Source organism: Zootoca vivipara, chromosome 12 (genome assembly GCF_965207765.1).
Source record: "Zootoca vivipara chromosome 12, rZooViv2.hap1.1, whole genome shotgun sequence".
NCBI classification, from domain to species: domain Eukaryota; kingdom Metazoa; phylum Chordata; class Lepidosauria; order Squamata; family Lacertidae; genus Zootoca; species Zootoca vivipara.
In genome coordinates this window covers 20833409-20860175 of record NC_142595.1, presented here as the reverse complement: position 1 = coordinate 20860175, position 26767 = coordinate 20833409, and the positions used below count along the sequence as shown (strand labels likewise).

Sequence of the window (26767 nt, the reverse complement as noted above, 5' to 3'; positions counted from 1 at the left end):
GTTTCCTAACAACTCTCAGAACCTTTAATGAATGATAGCCTGGGGCCAACCTAGCAGTTCGAAAGCACATCAAAATGCAAGTAGATAAATAGGAACCGCTACGGCGGGAAGGTAAACGGCGTTTCCATGTGCTGCTCTGGTTTGCCAGAAGCGGCTTTGTCATGCTGGCCACATGACCTGGAAGCTATACGCCGGCTCCCTCAGCCAATAATGCGAGATGAGCGCGCAACCCCAGAGTCGGTCACGACTGGACCTAATGGTCAGGGGCCCCTTTACCTTTACCTTTTTAACAACTCTCAGAACCTTTAATGAATGATAGCCTGGGACCCAGGTGGCGCTGTGGTTAAACCACTGAGCCTAGGGCTTGCTGATCAGAAGGTCGGCGGTTCGAATCCCTGTGACGGGGTGAGCTCCCGTTGCTTGGTCCCAGCTCCTGCCAACCTAGCAGTTCAAAAGCACGTCAAAATGCAAGTAGATAAATAGGAACCGCTACAGCGGGAAGGTAAACGGCGTTTCTGTGTGCTGCTCTGGTTCGCCAGAAGTGGCTTTGTCATGCTGGCCACATGACCTGGAAGCAATACGCCGGCTCCCTCAGCCAATAATGCGAGATGAGCGCGCAACCCCAGAGTCGGTCACGACTGGACCTAATGGTCAGGGGTCCCTTTACCTTTACCTTTAACAACTCTCAGAACCTTTAACGAATGATAGCCCCCCAGAATTCTTTGGGGGAAGCCTTGACTATTTAAAGTAGTATCAGAGTGCTTTAAATGTGTGTTTGCAAATGTGGCCTAATGCTAATGTAAGGGGGGGGGAGTTTCTCCTTTTGAAACCCTATATATATGGGGCAACGGTGGGGACAAGTTTTTTGCAGCAAGCAATTATTGCCGGTTAGGAGGACAAACTGTGATGAAGTTCAATGAAACTGGTGTGCAAAGTTCAGCAGAACAGTAGGTTTTTATGAGTATAAACTGAGGTTGATAGGTGAGTTATTAATACAGTTCTTCACAGCAAGTGTTCACCTGACTTATCAGACAGCCTTGGTAGGGACTGACTGGAGGCAACTGAACTGAATGTGGGAAAAGGACAACCTTGACAAACTTGGATATCAGGCGATGAAGTAAATATGAACCAAACAGTCTCTCCCTTTGTATCCCCCAAACAAGTCCTGCACAGAGAAGTGGCTGGTACCAGAGGCAGGAACTTTTTGTCATAGGGTTTGCGCTTCTGGGACTCTCTCCCTTACGACCCCATCTTTGGAAACTTTTAAGAAACAAACCCATTTTTATTCCAATCTACTTTTTATTAATCACTTCATTTTTTTATTGATTGCCGTTGACGTTTTCACCTCCTATTGTTCAATTTTAAGGAGTGTGTCGTTTTAATTGGACATATTTTTTAAAAAATAATAATCATTAATGCACTTTTTGAAATTTTGTACCCTGCCTTGAAGAAGCAGTTGCGCCCCAAAAAGTCGTATATGGTGGACAAATAAGAAAATAAGAAAAACAGTTTCTGACGACTCAAGCTAGTGAGACATTCCACACCATTAGAAGGAATGTCTATAGGGCAGGGGTAAGGAACTTACTTTACCCTGAAGGACGCGCATTCCCTCTAATCTTGTGGGTGGCCACACGTCAGTGATGCGTGGGGCCATAGGCAAAAGTGGGTGGGGCACTTTGTATGCTAGGTTACATACCAGCAACACAAAGATCAGAGGTTTCCATTCACATATACACAAACATTTCCTCTTCCTTCATCAAGGCAAGCAAGAGGTGTTATTATAGTTCGGAGATGCGTTCCAGCCAGGCAAAGGCACTCAGAGAGGGTGTGGAGCAGGGCTGGTGTGCTGGGTGTCACCAGGGCAGAGGGGTGTGACTTGGGGAGAGTTCAAAGTGTGAGATAAAGAGGCCCGGAGGGTGACATTTCACACCCAAGCCTGAGGGATCCCCACCCCTGCCATGAGGTTTACTGTTCAGTTTGAGCTGGAGAGAAATGACCTTTTGATCCCCACATAGATCAGTCATAAAACAGAATGCATGTTACTAAGGTTGCAGCTCCATGCTAAAGCACGCTTTTCTTTATAAACATCCCTAATGCTGCACAGTGGAGGGAGGAAAAACATAAAGTCACAGGTGATGGTTAGACAAATGCCCATTTTGCAGTCCGAGTAGATGGAAAAGGGAAAGGTTTCGTGTAGGGCTTATGTGACACATTGTAGCTGGATATTTCATCCCTTGGAGGAATGTTAAGGCTTCTGAGCAAGGGCATGTCCACAGTTTCACATTTATTATTATTATTATTATTATTATTATGGATTGCTGACTCCAGAATATCCATTGGATCAAACCTGCACAAATTGTGGCCCATCACTGAAAACACAGCCCTCCAACCTTATCTGGTGGTCCTCGATAAACCTGTTTTTGCAGCATTCCCGACTGCAAAATAGGCGTAAGCAGGTAAAGGTAAAGGGACCCCTGACCATTAGGTCCAGTCATGACCGACTCTGGGGTTGCAGCGCTCATCTCGCGTTATTGGTCAAGGGAGCCGGCGTACAGCTTCCAGGTCATGTGGCCAGCATGACAAAGCCGCTTCTGGCGAACCAGAGCAGCGCACAGAAACGCCGTTTACCTTCCCGCTGTGGCGGTACCTATTTATCTACTTGCACTTTGATGTGCTTTTGAACTGCTAGGTGGGCAGGAGCTGGGACCGAGCAACAGGAGCTTACCCCGCTGTGGGGATTCGAACCGCCAACTTTCTGATCGGCAAGCCCTAGGCTCTGTGGTTTAGCCCACAGTGCCACCCGCTGTAGTGGCGTAGTGGCATGTTAATCATATGTCCACAATGTTAATCATATGTCCCACAAAATAGGCGTAGTGGGATGTTAATCATATGTCCGACATGCCAGAATGCTTGCCTGTGGGTCTGTTGAGCTTGGTGGGTCACAATTGTGGAGGCTGGCACCATACAAGGACAGATTAGAATCTCCAGCTTTAGCCGGGCACATCACACTCAAAGGTGACAAGGCTGGTTTCATTGCTGAGCAACCCCTGAGCAAGGTACCTCCCCACCCCCACCCTGGCCATGATATAACACTGTACCAGTAGCTTAACCTGGGAACTCACCTACCATTTAAATTTCCCACAATGCCTGGGGGTTCTAGTGTGGCCACCAGTACCTTCTATGGTGCCCTTGAGAAGTCTTAGTAATTTTTGATTCCACCCCCCAATATCCACAATGCAAAAGAGATTGCTCTTGCAACTCAGTTCCTGTTTGCACTTGCTTGTTCTCTCCTGCATTAATTGCACATTCCCTTTCCCTCTTTGATTTGGGAGGGGGAGTTGATGTGGTGGCACACCTACACTATTTTGTGTTCCTGTCTCTTTTGTTTAGATGTGGTAGCCCCCACAGCAGCCATTTTGTGTTATGCCAGGCCGGACCCTCCAAGTGTCCCTATTTTCCAGGGACGTCCCTGATTTAGAGAAGCCATCTCGATTTCTGATTTGATTCTGGAATGTCCCACTTTTCCTTAGAATGTCCTATTTTCATTGGAGAAATGTTGGAAGTTAGCTACTGCTTTTTTTTCTTTCTAAAAAAATGTTTAGGAATACTCTCATTTTCCTACTCATTATCAAATACTGCCCCTAAATGAGGTGAAACTTAGATTTACAAAATGTTTAGGGGTATGCATACCCCTGCGTACCCCCAGGGGAAAAAAGCAGTGGAGTTACCCGACCCCTGAGCCGTGTAAAGGGAAGTTTATTTAATGTTTTATTATGTTTTTTATATACAGTGGTACCTCGCTTTAAGAACAGTCCTGTTTACGAACTACAGTGGTACCTTGACTTACGAAGACGATCCGTTCCGCGGCTGTCTTCATAAGTCGAAGTCTTCGGTTGTCGAAGCGCCCGTTGCACGCGGGGCGAAAAGACTTCCGGGGTTGTCGACTTCGGAAGTCGAAACCTTCGGAAGTCGAGTCGTTCGGATGTCGAGGTACCATTGTATTCAGTTTACGAACTCTGCAAAACCGAAAGTAGCGTTCCAGTTTGCGAACTTATCTTGGTCTACAAACGGAACCGAACGGTGAAAGGGCACTGCTGGCGGAAGGCCTCATTAGGGATAGCACACCTCGGTTTAAGAACGGATTTGGTTTAAGAACGGACTTCAGGAACGGATTAAGTTCGTCATCTGAGGTACCACTGTGTGTTGGAAGCTGCCCATAGTGGCTGGGGCAACCCAGTAAGATGTGTGGGGTATAAATAGCAAAATTATCAATATGGAACGGGAAGTCCGTATTTTCATCGGAGAAATGTTGGAGGGCATGCCATGCTCTCATAGCTCATAGCACCAGTTTTGTGACTTGTGTCCATGACACTTCCTCAAAATTCCAAATGCGTCTACTGGCCAAAAAAGATTGGTGACACCCCACCCCACCCCAAGTTCTGCTACACTGAGTGTTCTGGGGCATTGTGGGAAATTTTCAGTGGTGGGCAGCTTCTCAGACTGAGCCACTGCAACCAGATAAACCTACCACCAAGGGAACAGTGGCTGAGGCGGCCATCAGCCACTGATTGGCACAGCTGGAGTGCTGGAGTCCCAGATGTTGCCTGAGGATGCCATGTGCTGATGCTAATCTTGGGTGGCAAACATGCTGGCTTGACTTGCGGCCCAATTATGAGGGTCACATTATGGTAATTTTCGAAACTAGACTTTATGATTTAATGGTGCTTCTCCTCTATAGGTAGTAAATATGTATTCTCTTAACTTCAAAATATGATAAGCTAGCCCTATTGAATTTGGTGTGTGTGTGTGTGTGTGTGTGTGTGTGTGTGTGTGTGTGTGTGTGTGTAATTTTGCTGACTGGAGCCCTGAACCTTAGCCCTAAAGTCCTGCTCTGATAGCACCACTGGGATCATAGGGTTCCTAATGGTATCCAGGGGTAACTGGTTAAGCAATTCTGAATATGATCCTTGCACCACACATTCTCTGCTGTGCCTCTGGCTTCTTCTGTCATTCATTTTAAATACTATTAGCTTTATTCCTTAAATTAAAAAAAAAGACTAGTAACATTAATAAAGTTCATCTTCTTCTGAAACTTATCTATTCAAGTGAAAATCAGGACCCAGTCTCGAAAGCCCAAGTGGTCCCTCGTTAAACTTCATTTGCAAATGGGTTGAAATGCATGTGTCGTAGGCTTCTCTCAGACCAGAGAAACATCCTCAAATGAAGGCATGTGGAGAGAGCATCTCTCTTTCATCCACCTCCTTATTTCTCGTCCCGTTCGCTGTCAGCAAAAAAATTGGGGTTTTCTGACAACGTGGCCCTTACTTTCTTCTTTTCCTTGAAGCGCCCTGAATTAGAGACTTTGACGTGTTTTCCTTTGGTGCTCTTGTCCACAATCTTCTCTAGCCGGGCGTTGAATTCGCGCTCGCTGCTCCCGCTGTTTCCCCCGTCGGCAAGCATACCCTCCTGTTGGTTCTCATTGTAGATATCTGGGCTTTCATACAATACTTTGGGGGTGGATTTCTTTTTCCGCAGAAAAGTCAGCTTCCACCAGCTATAATTGTTTTCCGCCATGGTGGCCAGGAATCGACACCCTTGAATGGGGGGGAGAAAGCAGATCTATTATTACCAGGAGGTGCCTCCAGACTGCCAGTCATTTTGCCTGCGAGATTCAAGCGCGTACTGAAAAAAATGTAGGTTTGCGCAACTGAAGTGGATTAAAGTACTATGTCGCACTAGTGCAACAAACCCACATTAAAAAAAAAGAAACACACTTCTAGGAAAGTGACAGAGAAATGCAAGGAAAAACTTGAAATGAATAAGCAATTGACAGGAATATGTATAAACACCTCGCAGGCAAATAGGATGAATGTGAATTGTTCTTTGTTTTATAACCACCACATAAACAAATCAGAACAAATGCTCAGTAAAGGCTGGACATAGCCTAACCTCCAGGCAAGCTTTATGCAGACAAATCAGGATGAATGTTCAATAAACAGGTCATCTGCAGGAGCCCCAGGTATTTGTGGCTTGGGCTGGTTCTTTCCCCTGAGGCTCGTCAGGGATTAATTCCTTAGAATTCCAAATCTTGTTTTGTTCCCCCCACCCCAGAAAAAAATCCCAATTTCTAGTAATAGATTATACAAGGCAAATAGTTATCCTGAAACCTCAAGGCCTTCGGCACTAACAGCAAGAGCCTTGGCCTTTGAGCGCAGCAGAATGGGCACTTACACATCGCTAAAAAGGAGGAAGCCCATTACTTTTTTTTTAAGGCACACAGCTGTATGCAATTTGCATTGTGCTAATTTATATCCATAGGTGCAAATTTAGAAAGAATAACTGTAGTTTGACTGGAAATACAATACATCTTGCCATGGTGAAGACTAAGGGACACGTGTGTGCTCGCTCAGTCTCGTACCTTCCAAGTGTCCTGATTTTCCAGGGACAGTACAAGAATAATGAAGGCCATCCTGGCTTCTGAATTGATCCCAGAATGTCCTTATTTCCTCCGCCAGTTCTGCCGTTGCCGAACTAGGGGAGGGGAGTTGCCTATCCATGGCCTATCCATGGCTGCCGCAGCTCATATGGGCTGCTGGAGAGCGAGCAAAGAGGAGGATAGGCTGTGGCCACTGAGGCCCAGCCCCATGTGACACACAGGCTCTGAGGGACAGGGCGTCCTCAGGCGGGAACAAAGGGGGAGCGGAGCCAGGGGTGGGGGACATGTAGCTCTCCAGTTGTTGTTGGCCGGGTCTGATGAGTTGAGGTTCAACAACATCTGGAAGTCTGCAAGTCCCACACTCTTGTGCTAGGACCGCAACTACTATGTGACTTAAGCTGCGCAACCACACAAAGCTTCATTGCTGTAGTTTGATAGGAAGCTACCTTTTACCAGGTTAAGCTGTTTGTCAATCTATCCCAATATTAGCCACAGTCACAAGCTTGCCAGGGCCTGGTCACCTGTTAACCTGTTCCTTAAAAAAAAGAGATGTTGTCTTCTGCCTATCCAAATCAAGGTTTGACCTTAACTTTAATATCTTAATCCTTGTGACCCACTTCCCCATCTTCTCTCGTTCTGTTTTTCTCTTGCCATCTATTTCCTTATAAAGAAAGAAAAGGGAAGAGAGAAAGAGAGAGAGAGAGAGAAGAAAGAAAGAAAGAAAGAAAGAAAGAAAGAAAGAAAGAAAGAAAGAAAGAAAGAAAGAAAGAGAAAGAAAGAAAGAAAGGTTTGACAGTGGTAACCCACTCTAGACTCTGTTATGGTCCAGTTGTGAGTTATGAACCACAAACACTATGCTACACAGCTGCCTGGGTTGCCCCAAGAAGATACAGTACATGGTCATATCCACACAATATATATAAAACATTTAAAGTATATGGCTTCCCACAAAGTATCCTGGGAACTGTAATTTACCCCTCACAGAGTTGCAGTTCTTAGCACGCTTAACACATTACAGCTCCCAGGATCCTTTCAGGGAAGCCATGTGCTTTAAATATATGGTGTGGATGTGACCTCTGTTGTCTGACGCAGAGTTACAAAAGGTGCCTCTGCTTCTCTCCCCATCTACATAAACGTCTTGGTAAATAAATAAAAAGGAGGTGCTGTTTCTCATATGCTGATAAAAGTGCTGTGGGTGCCAGCACAAAATGGCTGCAAAAAAAGGAGAGAGGCGATGGTACTCCATGCTGGTGACTAGATCAGGCAGAAAATTTCACAGGTGCCTCTCCCCCTTACTGGCAGTATAATAATAAATGAAATAGCTAACATTTTCCTGCCTTTTCAATACATCCAAAATCAGCCGCCTGAGGCAGCCACCTCACTTTGCCTAATAATAGGCCCAGCCTTGAGTCAGCCCCCCAAACATAACCTTGTTGCTATGAGAACAAAATGAGCTCAAGGGTAGAGTGTAACCTGTTCTGAGCACTTCAGAGAGGGTTGGGTAATATATGAGGGCTTACATACACTCACACTCACATAAAATGTCTCTGTGTGTAGGGATGGGGGAGAAAATCTATTTGGCTCACATTTAAAGGCAGTTTTACCTAATTTGTGCCTTCCAAACCAATACATAAATCAAAACACAGCCATCTTTCGAAAATCCTACCTCTCAGAATTTTGCAATGCACTTCTCTAGACAAGTTACATATAAAAAAACGTACACACTAGGGTAAAGTGTGCATATAAATGCACATATTCATGAAAATAATACACAAAATGCTTTTCACAAATGGGTATACTGTAATAGACAAAAATGCAAATAAAAATGTGTGCACGGTGTATTGGGAGAAATTTGCATTGAAGTACGGGTGGCGTTGTGGTCTAAACCACAGAGCCTAGGGCTTGCGAATCAGAAGGTCGGTGGTTCGAATCCCTGCGACGGGGTGAGCTCCCGTTGCTCGGTCCCAGCTCCTGCCAAACTAGCAGTTCGAAAGCACATCAAAGTACAAGTAGATAAATAGGGACTGCTCCGGCAGGAAGGTAAACGGCGTTTCCGTGTGCTGCTCTGGTTTGCCAGAAGTGGCTTAGTCATGCTGGCCACATGACCTGGTAGCTGTACGCCGGCTCCCTCGGCCAGTAAAGCAAGATGAGCGCCGCAACCCCAGAGTCATCCTCAACTGAACCTAACGGCTAGGGGTCCCTTTACTGATGAATTATTATTATTACAGTGGTACCTCAGGTTACAGACACTTCAGGTTACAGACGCTTCAGGTTACAGACTCCGCTAACCCAGAAATAGTACCTCAGGTTAAGAACTTTGCTTCAGGATAAGAACAGAAATCGAGTGCCGGCGGCAGCGGGAGGCCCCATTAGCTAAAGTGGTACCTCAGGTTAAGAACAGTTTCAGGTTAGGAACACACCTCCAGAACGAATTAAGTTCTTAACCAGAGGTGCCGCTGTATTAAGTTTGCAAACTGATGTAGAAATTGGAGTGCTGAACTGATCAGTACCTGATATACAACTTTCCCTCCGTTGTTATATTTCCCCGGCAAAGCATAGATAACTGGGAGTATGGAGTTATTCTAACACAGTGGTTCACAAATCTCCCCAATGCTCCAGGCCTTGAGAAAATGGTTGAGGGTGTTGGTGAACCATTTAATGATGTTTAGTAATTATAAGGTGCTGTGCTAGATGCTTTGGAATTAGGGTGGACTGTGAGCTACACTGTGTGAACCCCCTATTCTAAGGTGCACTCTCAATTCATGTGAAACTATGGTGGGACCCAGTAACCCTGACAAGCACTTTGCCTGAACTGAGGGCAGTTCCAGATGATCTGTTTACTGAACATTCATCCTGATTTGTTTGCAGAGAGATTCAACAGCAGCGGCTACTTAATGAACGTTCATTCTGATTTGTTTGTGATGAGTTTAGATGACATTGCACCAACGCAAGGAGGTTTGTTGTGCAAAACCTCCAAATCAACTATAACTGCACAACCTGAGTTTACCATTGAATCCCATTCAAAAAAAACAGTGACAATCTGGAAACATCCTTAGACACAGAACACCTCCCAGAATTCTCTGTGGCACATAATGTTTCCATGCAGCTCTTTCTCAGCAGACATACTCATACGGAAGTGGTTCTAGAACATTTCTGAATCTAGAAAGTTGAAAGATAGTGATGCACACTCCTCAACTGTCCCGAGACATCTCGGAAATTACAGAAATTACAGAAGCCCCTGATTGGCTCCTAGGATATCCCATTTTGGCTTCTGCAAGAACGCAGCCCTGAAAGACATGTGCTTTTGGACGCCATGCTCTCATGCAAGTCACGGGACTCGCCCAGGAGCACAGCCCCAAAAGACTTGCATCCTGGTTTTCCCCCAGGCATGTCGGAGGGTGTGAGTCCAAACACCCAGTATTTAAAGCGTCTGCAGGAGTGACCGACCAACCATCGTTTGCTTGAAATCATTAATGTTATTATTTATTTGTTTGTTGGTCACTTGATCTTGCCCAAGGCAACCCAAGGAGGTACTTAAGTTTTCTTTAGGTTTTGAGATCAAGCACAGGCCTCCTGAACAGTGGTGGAGCTTCATGCTCTGGCACTGGGGGGCAGAGAGCAGGCGAGGGCAGGGCTGGGGCATGTCCCAGGGATGTGGCACGCCGCCTGCAGGGGCATGGTGCCCAGGGTGGGTGGGTGGGCAGCCACGGTGGCACCCCACTGGGATTGCGCTGCCGGGGGTCGTGCGCTCCCCCCGCACTCCTCTTCCTCCACCAGTGCTCCTGAACAACCCTATAGGAGTACCCAATGCTTTCTAATATGGCTGCTACTACCTCACTCTACCTTGAAAGGAGTTCTAATGGATGTGCCATTTTTGTGGCATCTCTGACCTCTGTTACCACCACAGACACTCTCTTCAGCCCATGCTGCTCTTCACACATGTAAATGCACACTGATCCGCTATGCTGGGAAAGTTACGCTCTTCCTACTTTCTCAAAGTAAGTCCCAACGATGTCCACATCGTTCCACTAAGTCACGTTGGCATAAGGTCTCCTGCAACTATATCTGAGGTAATCTGGGAAATGCTTCCTGTTGAAACACCAACCATAGACTTTCCCATGCAGGTGTGCCTGAAGAGCTTATGGCTTGTCCACATTGGAATATGGCCTCCTCCCTTCGAAGAGCTGTCCCTAACCTTTCCGCCTGTAAATGCGGGGTTTCTCAATCCTGGCCTTTTCGGACTTTCCAAGGGTTGAAAAAAAAAACCACATTTAAAGGGAGCAAGGTGCAGGGCAATGCAGGAATGGGGAGGACATAATGGGGATACCTCTAAATTAATGGGGAGACAGGTTGGTGCAAATCCACATTTTGCTCTGATGTGGACGATCTCTGGTGAGCAACTCTGTTTACTGGCAGGCCCCTCTGAAGAGGAGAAAGGGCCTAGCCCAGGTTTTTTCAACCAGGTACCCTCCAGAAGTTGCTGGACTAAAGCTCCCATCATCCTTGGCCACGCTGAATGGGGATTTGGAGTCAAACAACATCTAGAAGGCGACTTCCGGTGCCGCTCTGGAGAAGACTGGGCTGGGGGGTCAAGCATCCCCTCCACCACCACCCCAGCTCTCCCAGAAATGGCTTGCTGAGTAGGAGTGGGTGGGAGGGGTCCTTCTTTTGCACACACCACCTGCCTTCAGGCAGATTTACATTACAAATTTCAAAGTGGCTCGAAACTTGTTTGAAATGGGTTTAGCATCATAGCTGCCTTCACCTTCCCTGTAGTATGCAAATTGTAGTTTTATGCATGCCATATGGCATGGATTTGCTGTTTATAAGCCCTAGTACTTCTTGCAAAAATACAGCTCCTACGATTCCTTGGTAAGGAGAGGTATGACAGTTAGACATCCTTGGAGCTGCCCTTTGGGTATTTCCACGTGTCGGTTTATTATGGGCTTGGGCTGCTCAGGCATGTACGTCTTTCACAGTGTCACCTGCATCAAAATGCCAACCTCATCAACAAGAGCCAACATGGTGCAGTGGTTAGAGTGCTTGGACTAGGACCTGGAGAGACCAGGCTTCAAATCCCCATTCAGCCATGAAGCTTACTGGATGATCTTAGGCCTGTCACAGTATCTCTGCCTAACCTACTTTGCAAGTTCCTTCAGTAGCACCTTAAAGACCAACTAAGTTTATATTTTGGTATGAGCTTTCGTGTGCATGCACACTTCTTCAGATACAGTGTGCATGCACACGAAAGCTCATACCAAAATATAAACTTAGTTGGTCTTTAAGGTGCTACTGAAGGAATTTTTTTTTTTTGCTTCGACTCAGACCAATACGGCTACCTACCTGTAACTACTTTGCAAGGTTGTTGTGAAGATAAAATGACAGGAGGGGAGAGAGAACCTTATAATTTCTGTGGAAAACCCAGTACAGTGGTACCTCGGTTTATGAACACAATTGGTTCCGGAAGTCTGTTCATAAACTGAAGCGTTCATAAACTGAAGCGAACTTTCCCATTGAAAGTAATGGATAGTGGATTAATCTGTTCCAGACGGGTCCACGGAGTACTTAAACTGAAGTGTTCATAAACTGAAGCATGGGTGTAATTGGTTCCGGAAGTCTGTTCATAAACTGAAGCGAACTTTCCCATTGAAAGTAATGGAAAATGAATCCGTTCCAGATGGGTCCGCGGTGTTCATAAACTGAAAATTCATAAACCGAGGTGTTCATAAACCGAGGTTCCACTGTACATAAAAAAACCTCATGGATACAGTAACTCTGGATTAAAACGAGGGAGGGGTGTTTTGATGTGGACAAAATTGTAATAAAATAAAATAAAAACTTGCAGGCATAAGAAACGCCAGCTTTCATTTTGCTTGTATACTACTGTGCCAAGGGCTTATAGGAGAAGGGAGTATTCAGCTTTAAAAGCATTGCATACATTAAAAAACACACACAACCCCACATGAAACAGTGGACTCAGCTACATCGGCAAAGAAAAAGTGCTTTATATGCGTTGTTTATGCATTCTAACACTGTGACACCAGATGGTGCTGTGGAGTCCTGTTTTTGCTAACCCGATTTCTCATACAAAGTTTGCAACCTGCTTAACTGAAACGCTTCTTTGGTGTGTCTAAATCCAACCAGTGTTTTTTCTTTAAAAAAAACACACAAAAATTAGTATAGGCATTTGGGACAGGGGAGAAGCAGCTGAAGTGCTCATTGCCATTTGCGTCACAGGTAACAACATCCTATTGGATCCTGCAGGACTCACACAATTGTTGCAGTAGCAAGGGATGCACAAACTGTAGGGGGAATTGCGTTTCCCCCAGTAAAGGGTGCACTTTGAATGGTGAAGTGCTCATTTTAAAGGTGTATACCTAAGATAAATATACATACTGGAAAGCATAGAGTGAGTACAAGTGGGGAGGGGAATTGTGTATGCCAACACGTCTGATATACATATTAAGGAGTCAGAAATGGCTGTACAGTACCTCCCTATCAAGTGTACCTTCAGGGGTTAATCCGGGTTTGCTGATGTGGAATATATTCAAAAGGCCATTACGTAGTTGATTTTTGTTTTCCCATTTTATCTCAAAAGCACCCTCACAACAACCTTGCATGGTAGATGCAATTTAATAGTCAGTTCCTCTTCTGAAAGCTATTGTGAGTGATTTTTTTAAAAAAAGAGCTTAAAGGAACAGGGATAAACATCGTGTTATTGTGAAATTAGTATATAAAAGCAGCATAGGGAAAGGAGTAAATGGCCACTGTGCAAATGAACTTTTAGAAAGATGGAAATGCTAAGAGGTGTTTCTAGATGTGAAATTAATTAAATCATAGGTGATTCGCTTTTATGTTTAAATTATGTACATGGTGATGAGTAGTGTTTAATTTTGCATGTTTGCGTGTGTACATTTTTTGTCATATATTTTGTTTCCTCATCTTATCTCAAAGGCAAGATACAGGTGTTAAGGACAACATAAGTGGTAGACAACATAGTAGATTAGGCTGGGAAAAACTGCATCATCCAATACCCCCCAGCAAAGTTGAGGAGCTAGCAATGATGAGAAACCAGTGCCTCCCAGTTCAAGACTCGGCACTCTGTCCACTGCAGTACACTGGTTTTCCATCTGTTGTAGCAATCAATAAAACATTTGCGGAGGCACAACGTCCCAGCGAGCCGTTCAAGTTTCCCTCACCTCCCCCCAGTGCCATTACAAACATACCTGTTCTCTTGGACTTCTGAACTTCGTCCCTCACTTGGTAGCAAGTTCAGCCGTTATGGGGAAAGACCAACATGAAGAAGGGATGAGACGAGGTCCTGACAGTGAGGCAGGTCTCTGTGGCAAAGCAAGCAGCCTTGGCTCCGGCAGCCAGTAGCAAAGCAGCTCTCACATCTCAGGTGTGCTGAGGTGCAACATACCTGTTTGTGCTGCGCCCCTTTCTCTCTCTCCTCTCTCTCTCTCTCTCTCTCTGTCAAGGTTAACTGGAGACTCAGCCACTCCTGTCTAAAGTAAACAGGAACTAACAGAGGCCGAGCTGAGAGAGTTCTGAATATTCATGATGAGAGAAATCTAAGCTAAGACATTTTGCTGCCGCTTTGTTGATGTCACCTGAGGAGAGCACCAGGGCCTTTCGATTCCAGAATGGCAATTATGATAGCCTGTTGCAGAGAAGAGGAGAGGGGGGGGGGAGAGAGAGAGAGAGAGAGAGAGAGAGAGAGAGAGAGAGAGAGAGAGAGAGAGAGAGAGAGAGAAGGACGAGGCCTGTGGCACTTTACAGATTAGTTTATTGGGGCAAGACTTTCATAGGTAAACACCTTACTTCCTCAGGTGCATGCTGTTGACTGAAAAGGCCAGAGGCAATATAGATAATATACATACACATACAGGGGCTGAGATGCAGTGGAATGTAAGGCACTGGGTTTGCAAAGATCACACCCTGATAACCGGGGTGTAAAATGGAGATGTTGTTGGCTGGAACATCAAGGTGTGCCTAAAAATTATATTTTGTAGCAAGGGAACCACCTGTGAGTATCTTCATTCACAGGGATGAGGAACCAATGTTCTTCCAAGTGTTGTCAGACTTACAGCTCCCATGATCCCTGGCTTTGGCCACACTGGCTGGAGTTCAGCAACATATTGAGAGTTACAGGTTCTCTCCATCCCTACTTATTCATGACACAGTGCCCATGTTATTAGGGTTGTGTCACCTCTGCATATACACCTGAGGGATAGTTCAGTCAGTAGAGCATGAGACTCTTAATTTCAGGGTCGTGGGTGAGAGAGTCCTGCACTGCAGGGGGTTGAAATAGATGCCGTCCCCGTGGTCCCGCCTAACTCTACAAACCTGTGATTCTGTTAATTTTATATCTTAACACTTGATTGCTGGCAGCCAAATGTGTGAACCAACATATCTGAAGAAGTGTGCATGCACACGAAAACTCATACCAATGACAAACTTAGTTGGTCTCTAAGGTGCTACTGGAATGAATTTTTTAAAATTTTGTTTCAACATATCACTGAAAAACACTGCGTCCAAGAGACACTGATTGCTGTGAACATTACGAATGTGGGAGTCTAACCAGTGCTACTTCATTCATGCATGCATATCCATCACCTAATGTTTCAGAGATCAGGTGACAAATGTGTACATGTTAACGAGCACTTAGTCGATTCTAGTGGTGCAGCTTCTCATTCCAGCTGCCTGCTATGTGTTATTGATCTCTTACCTCTTCGTTGCTACTTCCAATGAGGTTTAAACTGGCACGCATGTGAGCATCTGATTTTTATCCTGATAACAACCCTGTGAGGTCGGTTAGACGAGGGGATGGTAATTTGCCAAGCAGCCAAATACTGTGTATATTTACTAAGAGGCATGTCCTACTGAGCTCATTGAGCCTTCGTACACCCATGTAAATGTGCTGCAATCCTAAACTTGCTTCTGGATGCAATCCTAAACTTGCTTCTGAAGTTACCTCTTTAGGATTATGATACACAGCTATCACAGGTCACTGAGCAGGGATTTGAACCCGGGCTTCCCACATCAATCCCAGCACTCTACTATGCCACACTATCCTATGGACTTGTGGGCTGAATTACTGGATGCATGTTTCTGGGGATTATTTTTCAGCCAGAACTCACTGGAACTCCGTCCCGGCACCTCAGGTGGGCGCCATTGCCATTATAAGAGAACCAGGAAGGCGTTCAAGGTGAGATTTGGCACCTCTTTTTCTAGAAAAATAGTATGCATACCTTCCAACTCCCGATTAGAAAAATCCGGGATCAGCAGCGCCGGCAATGGAAGTCACTTCCAGACATGCGTAGAAGCAACTTCCGGTGCCGGCGCTGCCCAATTTCTGGTGCCCAGACATGGGCGGAGCACCCGAAATCGGTTCTGCGCATGTCCATACATGTGCAGAAGGAGCCTCCCTGGCAGCTACTGAAATCCGGGGGATTTGCGGGATTTTTTCCAATCCGGGCTGCCAGCGGGAAACGGTTTAAAATATGGGGGTTTTCCGCAAAAAATGGGAAACTTGGCAGCTATGAGTATGTGACTTTCAATGAGTCACAGCTGAGTGTCTGAATGGCCTCCGTTATAAACAGCAGTGGTTTACGATGGCAAGTGAGATTAGATTTTGTTGCCCATGGAGTGTGACCTTGGACAATGGATTTAAACAGGTTAACTCGCTGTTTTGTGTTGTAGAAATGGTGAACCTATTTGTGTGGAATTTGGCCAGAGTAAATGTAGAATGTCTAGGAAGATTGGAATCCTCTGCCACAGGTATTTCTGCCCTTCCCATTTTTCAATGCCAGGTTTGTTTGTGTCTATCCCTTTTCTTCAATAGAAACCAACCTGATTTGCCTATGTAAAAGGCTGCAGGGCATTGCAGCAAGTGACAGCATTTATAAGACTGGAGAGGTAATATCATGGTGTTACTACATTGCTTTCAAAACCACATCTCTTGGCCTCCAGACGACGTCCCCAACCAGAGGCACCCCAGAATGGCAAAGGACCACATTCCCCAATTCATCCGTTTGCCTCTATGACATGACAATGCAAGCGGAAGGGTTTTTTTGTTTTGTTTTGTTTTTAGGGCAACAAACCTGCTTACCCATACCAGCAATGATGACATGTTTCCAAAACTTGAATGCTCCTTAACTATTATTTATATAATGTCTTCAATGTAGATAATATATATTTATATTAGTTAAAATAGATATCAGGTACTGTTAGGGCAGGACTTCATTATTTTTAAATTTATTATATGTATCTAACAAAATGCAGAGACCATGTAATCATAATAATAATAACTTTTATCAGTTTACATAAAATAGCACAATATAATTTTTGTAATAAAAAAAAAATCAACAAACTTCAAAAACAAGTAGGCCCAAGGAAGGCACTTCCAGACGCACTCTTTTCAGCTGCAATTCAAGAGCGCACTGGGAAAATCCAGGTTGTGCAATTAGACATGATTGGGAGCTCCTGTGCAACAAATCCATTCCCCTCCCTGCTCCCCCACCCCAAAAGATAAGGCTTTTTGCATAGCTGCCAAGTTATCCCTTTTTTACAGGGATTTTCCCTTATGCTGAATAGGCTTCCTCGCGAGAAAAGGGAAAACTTGGCAGCTATGTTTTTGTGATAAGGAAAGTGACTGGAAAATGCACTGGAAAGTGTGAGATAACTCTTTATTTGTCACAATGTCATCTAACCTCCCTGCAATTAAATCAGAATGAATGCTCTCATTAAACAGCCGGCATCGTCTAATCTCCCTGGCAAACAGACCGGGATGAATGCTCAATAAACACGTCATCTGGAAGCACCCTAAGAAAATAAAAAATATAGGATAAAAAAATCAACAGAATTTAAATGCAAACATGCATCAGAAAATTACAGATCTGTGTAGCCTTGCCCCAACAAAACATATCTTCCAGGGCCCCACTCATTATGATGATGATGATGATGATAAGGAGGACCCACAAATGAAGCAGGGCTGGCTTAATACATTTCGAAGTAAGCAAAACAATACACTTGAGTTTCAAAAAGAATGTGTGTGGGAGAGAGAGAGAGATCACTTAGTCCAGAGCCTAAAATTACCCAACTGCACCAAATGCGTATCATAAGGGGATTAAAAGAATCAGATCCATTAAGCCTCTAAAACCATACCATCAACTTTTGATTGTAGGGAAGGCAACGGCCCTCCCCAGTGGTCTTCCTAACACAGAGAGAACATCTGCCTGGCCCAGGGCTCATCATGATGTACGTTTCCAAAAATATTCATGGGATTGCTAGTGGGTGGGTGGGTGCACCCCCCCATGCTCTCAGCAACCTCTCCCCATGACTTCAAGCACCAGAATAAATTATGTTCACACACATACACAGTCGCATAATACACCCTGTCTAATTCAGCATTTCTGGTTGCAAATTGGGTTACCTTGGCATAGAATTCCAGCATCTTCTTGGCAGCACAGAATATTGACAGCTGTGGATGACTCTCACCTCATTCATTTCTCACGAGAAATACGGTATGTTCCTTACGGTCACAAGGGCTTCAGGCAAAGTTAATGTTCTTTCCACCATCACACAGACCAGGCATCCCCAAACTTCGGCCCTCCAGATGTTTTGGACTACAATTCCCATCATCCCTCACCACTGGTCCTCTTAGCTAGGGATCATGGGAGTTGTAGGCCAAAACATCTGGAGGGCCGCAGTTTGGGGATGCTTGACACAGACACACATGGCCAGTGCTTTTTTCCTTTAAAAATTGTTTAGGGGGTACTCTCATTTTCTGACTCATATTGAAATACTGCTCCTCAATGAGGGCAAACTTAATATTCACAAAATGTTTAGGGGTATGCATACCCCTGCGTCCCCGTCCCCCCCCCCCCAAGAAAAAAAGCACTGCACATGGCCTTGGAATAATTTGAGCCAGGGCTCTCCAGAATGCCAAGGACTGATTTTGGCAAGCAGATTGTGTTTGGGACATTTGTGGTCGATTTTGTATTATTTTGTCTCCATCCCATAGCTGCCAAGTTTTCCCTTTTCTCGCGAGGAAGCCTATTCAGCATAATGGAATTTCCCTTTAAAAAAAGGGATAACTTGGCAGCTATGCTCCATCCTGTAAACCTGAGACTGTGACTTTATGCTGTACCATGGAGGACCAGCCAGCCCAGATGGGAGAGAGATCAGATGTAGACTGGAGGGTATTATTTCCAAACAGGCTCGACTCCTTTCCTAGCACCAGTTAGAAATAAAACAAAGGTAGTGGAGGGTAGAGAGAGTCATGGAGGTGTAGTGGTTAGGAGTGTCAGACTAGGACAAGCAGAGCAGGGTTCAAATCAGCCAAGGTGACTGTGGGCTAGTCAGAATCTCGACTTAGCCTGATCTACTATACCTTACAGCAGGGGTCAGCAAACTTTTTCAGCAGGGGGTCGGGCCACTGTCCCTCAGACCTTGTAAGGGACCGGGCTATTTTTTTTGGGGGGGGGAGAATGAATTCCTATGCCCCACAAATAACCCAGAGATGCATTTTAAATTAAAGGCACACATTCTACTCATGTAAAAACACCTGGCAGGCCCCACAAATAACGCAGAGATGCATTTGAATTAAAAGGACACATTCTACTCATGTAAAAACACACTGATTCCAGGACCATTCACGGGCCAAATTTAGAAGGCGATTGGGCTGGATCCGGCCACTGGGCCTTAGTTTGCCTACTCATGCCTTACAGGGTTGCTGTAGATGTAAAATAGGGATGGGAGCAATGCATGTATACCACCTTGGGCCCCTTGAAAGAAAGGCAGGCTATAAATGCAATAGGTAAATAAAATTAGCTTTTTTAAAAAAACTTTTCATGGGTTTGGTCCTCCTGACTGGTAGATATTCTTGGGCTAAATTGCTGCTAGTGGAATGGACATTTCTCTTTACATCCACTTTTCTGCTCTTCTTTGCCTGTAAAGAGTTAAGGCTTCCAGCTCTAGCTTGCCTGCTTGGACTATTGTCCTTTTGAATCTATTATTTCCTTCTGAAGGATTAGTGAAACTAGGCTTTGGCTCAGCCACTTGCCAGACCGGTTCCTCGCCTTTCTTTCTTTCTTTCTTTCTTTCTTTCTTTCTTTCTTTCTTTCTTTCTTTCTTTCTTTCTTTCTTTCTTTCTTTTGTATTTCTGTGACTTAGCCTTTGTTTTGAGGATACTAATTTCCTCTCCTGCTTAGCACGAATCTTCATTTCAATATTGGAATAAATAATTATTCTCTCTCCAGGACTGTCACTATTTTCAGGGTGGGATTTAGTGACAAGACGGGCAAATTCAGGCTGCACAGTTGATGGGGAGGACATGCACAACAAATCTGCTTCCCCTAAAGCAGGGGTGTCAAACTCAAATTCATCGGGGGCCGCATCAGCAGTTTGGCCACCCTCAAAGGGCCGGTTGTGTCTGTAAGACTATGTGTCCACTCTTTATTATCATAAATTATTGTCACTGCATTCAATTATTACTGTTTTTTGTAATAATGTAAGGTCATTCCCGCCCCCACGCGGATCACATTCCTGCGTCGTGGCGTGTGTGTGGGAGAGGATGTAAACGAGGGAAATTTGAACAAAAGGTGGGGATCGATGGCTTCCGGGGGGGGGGGCGCTCAACTAAACCTTCGGCAGGAAGGAGAAAGCCACTGCTGGGATTAAAAACCTGCAGATGGAAAGAGGGCTTCCCTCTCCCGCCCTGCGCACACCCAAACCCCGCTAGGCAGGATGCCACACGCTGCAACCCACCCCATGCTTTGGAGAGGGGCAGGAACATGCGGTGCAGCGCCAACTCCCTGCTTTGCTTTTACATCCTCCCTCCTCATCGCCAGAGTCCCTTCCCCTCGCGCTGAGGGAGGGCAGCGGGTTTCCCGAGGAGGAAGGCGGCGGCAGCCCCAGCGGACGTGCATCTTCGCCTCAGAGCTGCTCTTCCCCCCACCCGCGCTGTTGTCGTCTTCGCCGCCGCCTCTCCCTACCGGGACTGCAGGCAGAGGAGGCTTGAAAACCTCCCCCCCCCAAAAAAATTTCCCCTCCCACCTACTCAAACCGCGAGGTGACTCCATCTGGAGCCCTACATCACGAGGGGCTGAGAGGAGGTGGCGGCAGAGCGGGAAGAGCAGGAACCCGTGCCATCGTCGCCTCCTCCCTCCCGGCCGCAGCTCCACCGGAACTGAGAAGCCAAAGGGCGGCTCGGGGTGGGGGGCAGAGCAAAAGCCAGGCACCCTCCTGAGTGTCTATGAGGAGAAAACGGGGGAAGAGGGAAGAGAAACCCGGCTCCATCAAGAGAGCGGCTGTTGCGCTTCGCCCTCAGGCTCACTCCGCGTCCCTTTCGCCCGCTCGCTCGCCCACCTCCCGGATGCAGCTGAGGAGAGGAAGGGAAGCGGCGGGCGGCGGCTCCCCAGTGCCGCCTCACTCGCTCTCGGAGACAACAGCAAAGCCCGCCCAAAAAAAAAAATGCAACGCTGCTCCGTCCTGGCACCAACTTTGCCGGCGGCGCCTGTAGGGCTTTCCTACCTCCTCGGCGGGCTTCCTCCTCCTCCTCCTGCATCTCACTTCCCCGTCTTTGAAGTCATCTTATTTTACTTGTTATTTTGTAGTATATTTACTGTTTTTAATTAGCTTTTTGTAATTTTGGATTATGCGGAATGCTTTATCTGAGTGGATGTAGCAACCGAGTAATTTCGTTGTTCCCGCAAGGGGACAATGACAATAAAGATATCTTATCTTATCTTATCTGGCCGCTGTGCCACCGCCTCCCTCAGCCTCATTCAAAATTGAAATTCCCTGGCCAAGGCCGTCAGTGCGGCTCCAGCGCCCCAGCCTCCGCCTGCAGGCCCGCCCCCGGTTTTGACCCTCGGCCAATCGCAGGCTCCAGAACTACTGTCAGCGGTTACTGTCGGCAGCGGCTACGCGGGCCACATGACGAGGTCTGGCGGGCCGGATTAGGCCCCCGGGCCTTGTGTTTGACACCCGTGCCCTAAAGGATCGGGCTTTTTGAGACAAGGAAAGTGACTGGAAGATGCACTAGAACAGGCATCCCCAAACTTCGGCCCTCCAGATGTTTTGGACTACAATTCCCATCTTCCCCGACCACTGGTCCTGTTAGCTAGGGATCATGGGAGTTGTAGGCCAAAACATCTTGGGGATGCCTGGACTAGAACCTGCGAGACAACACTTGCTTTGACCTCTTGACTTCTCTGCAAACAATCAGAATGAATGCTCATTAAATAGCCACTGTAGTTAAATCTTCCTGCAAACAAATCAAGGTGAATTCCCAATAAACAGGTCATCTGGAAACACCCTCACTGAATTGTGCTAGGGCAGCAGGTCTTTCCAACAAATGGAAGTCACCCTATGTAGAGCAGAAAAAATGGGATATATATGTGTATGTGTGTGTGTGTGTGTGTGTGTGTGTGTGTGTGCTAGCAATAGTAGATGCCCATGCAAATTCTTCTAAATTGAATCTGCTTGCAGATTGTGGAGGGAGGAAATGTGGGGTGCCTAACGAAATCTACAAGTTCCCTCGATCTCCTTCCCAATTTTATCGAAATCATGCCCTCTGTAGCTTTCAAAAATAGTAGCTAAGAGGGCTGTCAAAATAGGTAAGGTGCTTATGGTTAGGAATAGGTCGGGATTCCTAACTAGCGATGCAGCCTGAATCTTACAAAAGCCTCCTTTATTCCAAAGAAATGTAGTTGCAATTAAGCGCCATTGATATAAGTAGGGCTTAATCAAAAGCATGACTAACATTCTCTGGGTTTAAGCCAATAAGCATATGTAATGGATTTGGCAAGTTCTAATAGGCATACTGTAATATCCTCTTTTGAAAAAGTCTGCTACCTTATTTTTAGACTACAGATTCCTTCCGATTCTGATCAGGTTGTGAGTGATGCTGTGTGCGTAGTCCAGGCATAGGCAAACTCAGCCCTCCAGATGTTTTGGGACTACAACTCCCATGATCCCTAGCTAACAGGACCACCCTCCAAAAGAGGGAGATATCAGCAGGCTTGGGGGAAGCTAGGGTAAATCAGCCCAAAGAGAATTGAATATGCCTGCTGGTCAAGGAATGCTGACTGACTGTTGAGGGCAGGGAGGGGGGACAGAATGGACTGAGTGGGATTTTGAACAGGGTGCACTACAAACTGCAACATTTTGTTGCAGGACTCACTTATGTTGTTGTTGTTTAGTCGTTTAGTCGTGTCCGACTCTTTGTGACCCCATGGACCAGAGCACGCCAGGCACTCTTGTCTTCCACTGCCTCCCGCAGTTTGGTCAGACTTGTGTTGGTAGCTTCGAGAACACTGTCCAACCATCTCGTCTTCTGTCGTCCCCTTCTCCTGTTGTTGTTGTTTAGTCGTTTAGTCGTGTCCGACTCTTCGTGACCCCATGGACCATAGCACGCCAGGCACTCCTGTCTTGCACTGCCTCCCGCAGTTTGGTCAAACTCATGTTCGTAGCTTCGAGAACACTGTCCAACCATCTTGTCCTCTGACGTCCCCTTCTCCTAGTGCCCTCAATCTTTCCCAACATCAGGGTCTTTTCCAAGGATTCTTCTCTTCTCATGAGGTGGCCAAAGTATTGGAGCCTCAGCTTCACGATCTGTCCTTCCAGGGAGCACTCAGGGCTGATTTCCTTAAGAATGGATAGGTTTGATCTTCTTGCAGTCCATGGGACTCTCAAGAGTCTCCTCCAGCACCATAATTCAAAAGCATCAATTCTTCGGCGATCAGCCTTCTTTATGGTCCAGCTCTCACTTCCATACATCACTACTGGGAAAACCATAGCTTTAACTATACGGACCTTTGTCGGCAAGGTGATGTCTCTGCTTTTTAAGATGCTGTCTAGGTTTGTCATTGCTTTTCTCCCAAGAAGCAGGAGTCTTTTAATTTCGTGACTGCTGTCACCATCTGCAGTGATCAAGGAGCCCAAGAAGGTAAAATCTCTCACTGCCTCCATTTCTTCCCCTTCTATTTGCCAGGAGGTGATGGGACCAGTGGCCATGATCTTGGTTTTTTTGATGTTGAGCTTCAGACCATATTTTGCGCTCTCCTCTTTCACCCTCATTAAAAGGTTCTTTAATTCCTCCTCGCTTTCTGCCATCAAGGTTGTGTCATCTGCATATCTGAGGTTGTTGATATTTCTTCCGGCAATCTTAATTCCGGCTTGGGATTCATCTAGTCCAGCCTTTCGCATGATGAATTCTGCATATAAGTTAAATAAGCAGGGAGACAATATACAACCTTGTCGTACTCCTTTCCCAATTTTGAACCACTCAGTTGTTCCATATCCAGTTCTAACTGTAGCTTCTTGTCCCACATAAAGTTTTCTCAGGAGACAGATGAGGTGATCAGGCACTCCCATTTCTTTAAGAACTTGCCATAGTTTGCTGTGGTCGACACAGTCAAAGGCTTTTGCATAGTCAATGAAGCAGAAGTAGACGTTTTTCTGGAACTCTCTAGCTTTCTCCATAATCCAGCGCATGTTTGCTATTTGGTCTCTGGTTCCTCTGCCCTTTCGAAATCCAGCTTGCACTTCTGGGAGTTCTCGATCCACATACTACCTAAGCCTGCCTTGTAGAATTTTAAGCATAACCTTGCTAGCGTGTGAAATGAGCGCAATTGTGCGGTAGTTGGAGCATTCTTTGGCACTGCCCTTCTTTGGAATTGGGATGTAGACTGATCTTCTCCAATCCTCTGGCCATTGCTGAGTTTTCCAAACTTGCTGGCATATTGGGTGTAGCACCTTAACAGCATCATCTTTTAAAATTTTAAATAGTTCAGCTGGAATATCATCACTTCCACTGGCCTTGTTATTAGCAGTGCTTTCTAAGGCCCATTTGACTTCCCTCTCCAAGATGTCTGGCTCAAGGTCAGCAACCACACTACCTGGGGTGTACGAAACCTCCATATCTTTCTGGTATAATTCCTCTGTGTATTCTTGCCACCTCTTCTTGATGTCTTCTGCTTCTGTTAGGTCCTTACCACTTTTGTCCTTGATTATGGTAATCTTTGTACGAAATGTTCCTTTCATATCTCCAATTTTCTTGAACAGCCCCTTCTCCTAGTGCCCTCAATCTTTCCCAACATCAGGGTCTTTTCCAGGGAGTCTTTTCTTTTCATGAGGTGGCCAAAGTATTGGAGCCTCAGCTTCAGGATCTGTCCTTCCAGTGAGCACTCAGGGCACATTTCCTTAAGAATGGATGGGTTTGATCTTCTTGCAGTCCATGGGACTCTCAAGAGTCTCCTCCAGCACCATAATTCAAAAGCATCAATTCTTCGGCGATCAGCCTTCTTTATGGTCCAGCTCTCACTTCCATACATCACTACTGCGAAAACCATAGCTTTAACTATACGGACCTTTGTCAGCAAAGTGATGTCTCCGCTTTTTTAAGATGCTGTCTAGGTTTGTCATTGCTTTTCTCCCATGAAGCTGGCGTCTTTTAATTTCATGACTGCTGTCACCATCTGCAGTGATCATGGAACCCAAGAAAGTAAAATCTCTCACTGCCTCCATTTCTTCCCCTTCTATTTGCCAGGAAGTGATGGGACCAGTGGCCATTATCTTAGTTGTGCTTTTTTTTATGTTGAGCTTCAGACCATATTTTGCACTCACCTCTTTCACCCTCTTTAAAAGGTTCTTTAATTCCTCCTCACTTTCTGCCATCAAGGTTGTGTCATCAGGATATCTGAGGTTGTTGATATTTCTTCCAGCAATCTAAATTCCAGTTTGGGATTCATCCAGTCCAGCCTTTTGCATGATGAATTCTGCATATGTTAAATAAGCAGGGAGACAATATACAGCCTTGTTGTACACCTTTCCCAATTTTGAACCAATCAGTTATTCCATATCCAGTTCTAACTATAGCTTCTTGTCCCACACAGAGATTTCTCAGGAGACAGATGAAGTGATCAGGCACTCCCATTTCTTTAAGAGCTTGCCATAGTTTGCTGTGGTCGACACAGTCAAATGCTTTTGTGTAGTCAATGAAGCAGAAGTAGATGTTTTTCTGGAACTCTCTAGCTTTCTCCATAATCCAGCGCATGTTTGCAATTTGGTCTCTGGTTCCTCTGCCCCTTCAAATATTCAGACAACTGCCATGTTTTTCCATGGTGATCACCTGATTTGGAAACAATGGTGAGAAAGTGAGATGATTTGGATTGATACTTGGTACTTTTTGATTATTTTAACTCTCCTGTGTGCTATCACGGTTTGTAATGAATACTTTTATACGGCACACAGTACATGTGATCCAGGGAGCCCTTTGTGTTTTGCACAAGGTTTTGCACACATGGTTTAACTTTAAACAAATAAATGAACCAATGGAAAGTTATTGTTTAACATTAATGCCATCACAAAAGCTGTACATTTTTAATATTCCTGCGGGGGGGGGGGGAGTGTCCATCAGTCAAATTTGAAAACCTTGAAGGTCTTCAAAATTCAAAGGAATTTGAAGGAAATAATGTGTTTTGAGTGTCTTTTAAAGTGTATTGATTTGTATGCAGGGCGATTATGGAAGAGACAGGTAAGGTAAGTAGTGAATAATAATATAAAAAAATCTGGGAGTGAACTCTATCTAGAAATTATGCCTAATTCTGTCTGTCTAGAACAGGCACCCCCAAACTTCGGCCCTCCAGATGTTTTGGACTACAATTCCCATCATCCCTCACCACTGGTCCTGTTAGCTAGGGATCATGGGAGTTGTAGGCCAAAACATCTGGAGGGCCGCAGTTTGGGGATGCCTGATCTAGAAGCTTGCTTCCTAGTCCCAGGTTTGTGGGAGTTCACTGCAGGTATTCAATAGTGAGGCTCACATGCTCAGAGCACAGTATTTTTTCCATAGTTTGTACTAACATGTTCACAGCTATCAGTGTTAATCGGTAGCAGACAGCCGTTCTGGTTTGATGTCACAACGGAACTGGGCAGCCTTGGTGGGCTTTAGCAGATAAGAAAAAGCAAAAATGCAACAATCTTTCCATATCGTTGCATTTTTATGCAAAAGGGCGGGGAGAGTGAGAAGCTCTGGCTTCTGAATTTCTGCCTGCTAAGCCTCAAGGGCCGCTGCTAGAATAAAATATTATTAACTGGATTAATTGTGGATTGGCTTAAATCTTCACCCCATATCCAACCCTTTCAAGACTGATCTTGCTCTCCGCTGAAGGGATCTGGTTGATCTTAATTCACCTCTATATGCCACGCGGATGAACACGTCAGTCCTAACCTAGCACGCATGCAGAAACTAGTGCATGATGCTCAGCCTGCGGCGTTCGAACGCCACCTGCTGGCAAGCAGCTGCCACTGACCCTTTCC

General features: G+C 45.6%; 1 protein-coding gene across 1 annotated transcript; it reads right to left on the bottom strand.

Moving 5' to 3' along the window:
* Positions 1–5010: 5010 nt before the first annotated feature.
* Positions 5011–13803, bottom strand: PRR15L (proline rich 15 like). The gene is made up of 2 exons (XM_035136573.3): positions 13663–13803; positions 5011–5594 (listed from the first exon to the last, which is right to left on the bottom strand). Exon 2 carries the CDS (start codon positions 5572–5574, stop codon positions 5263–5265), a length of 312 nt encoding a protein of 103 aa, XP_034992464.1. The 5' UTR covers positions 5575–5594; positions 13663–13803; the 3' UTR covers positions 5011–5262.
* Between the last annotated feature and the right edge of the window lie 12964 nt (positions 13804–26767).

Excerpts from the sequence above, each read along its gene's own strand:
- PRR15L (XM_035136573.3), bottom strand. The coding sequence starts at position 5,574 with ATGGCGGAAAACAATTATAGCTGGTGGAAGCTGACTTTTCTGCGGAAA.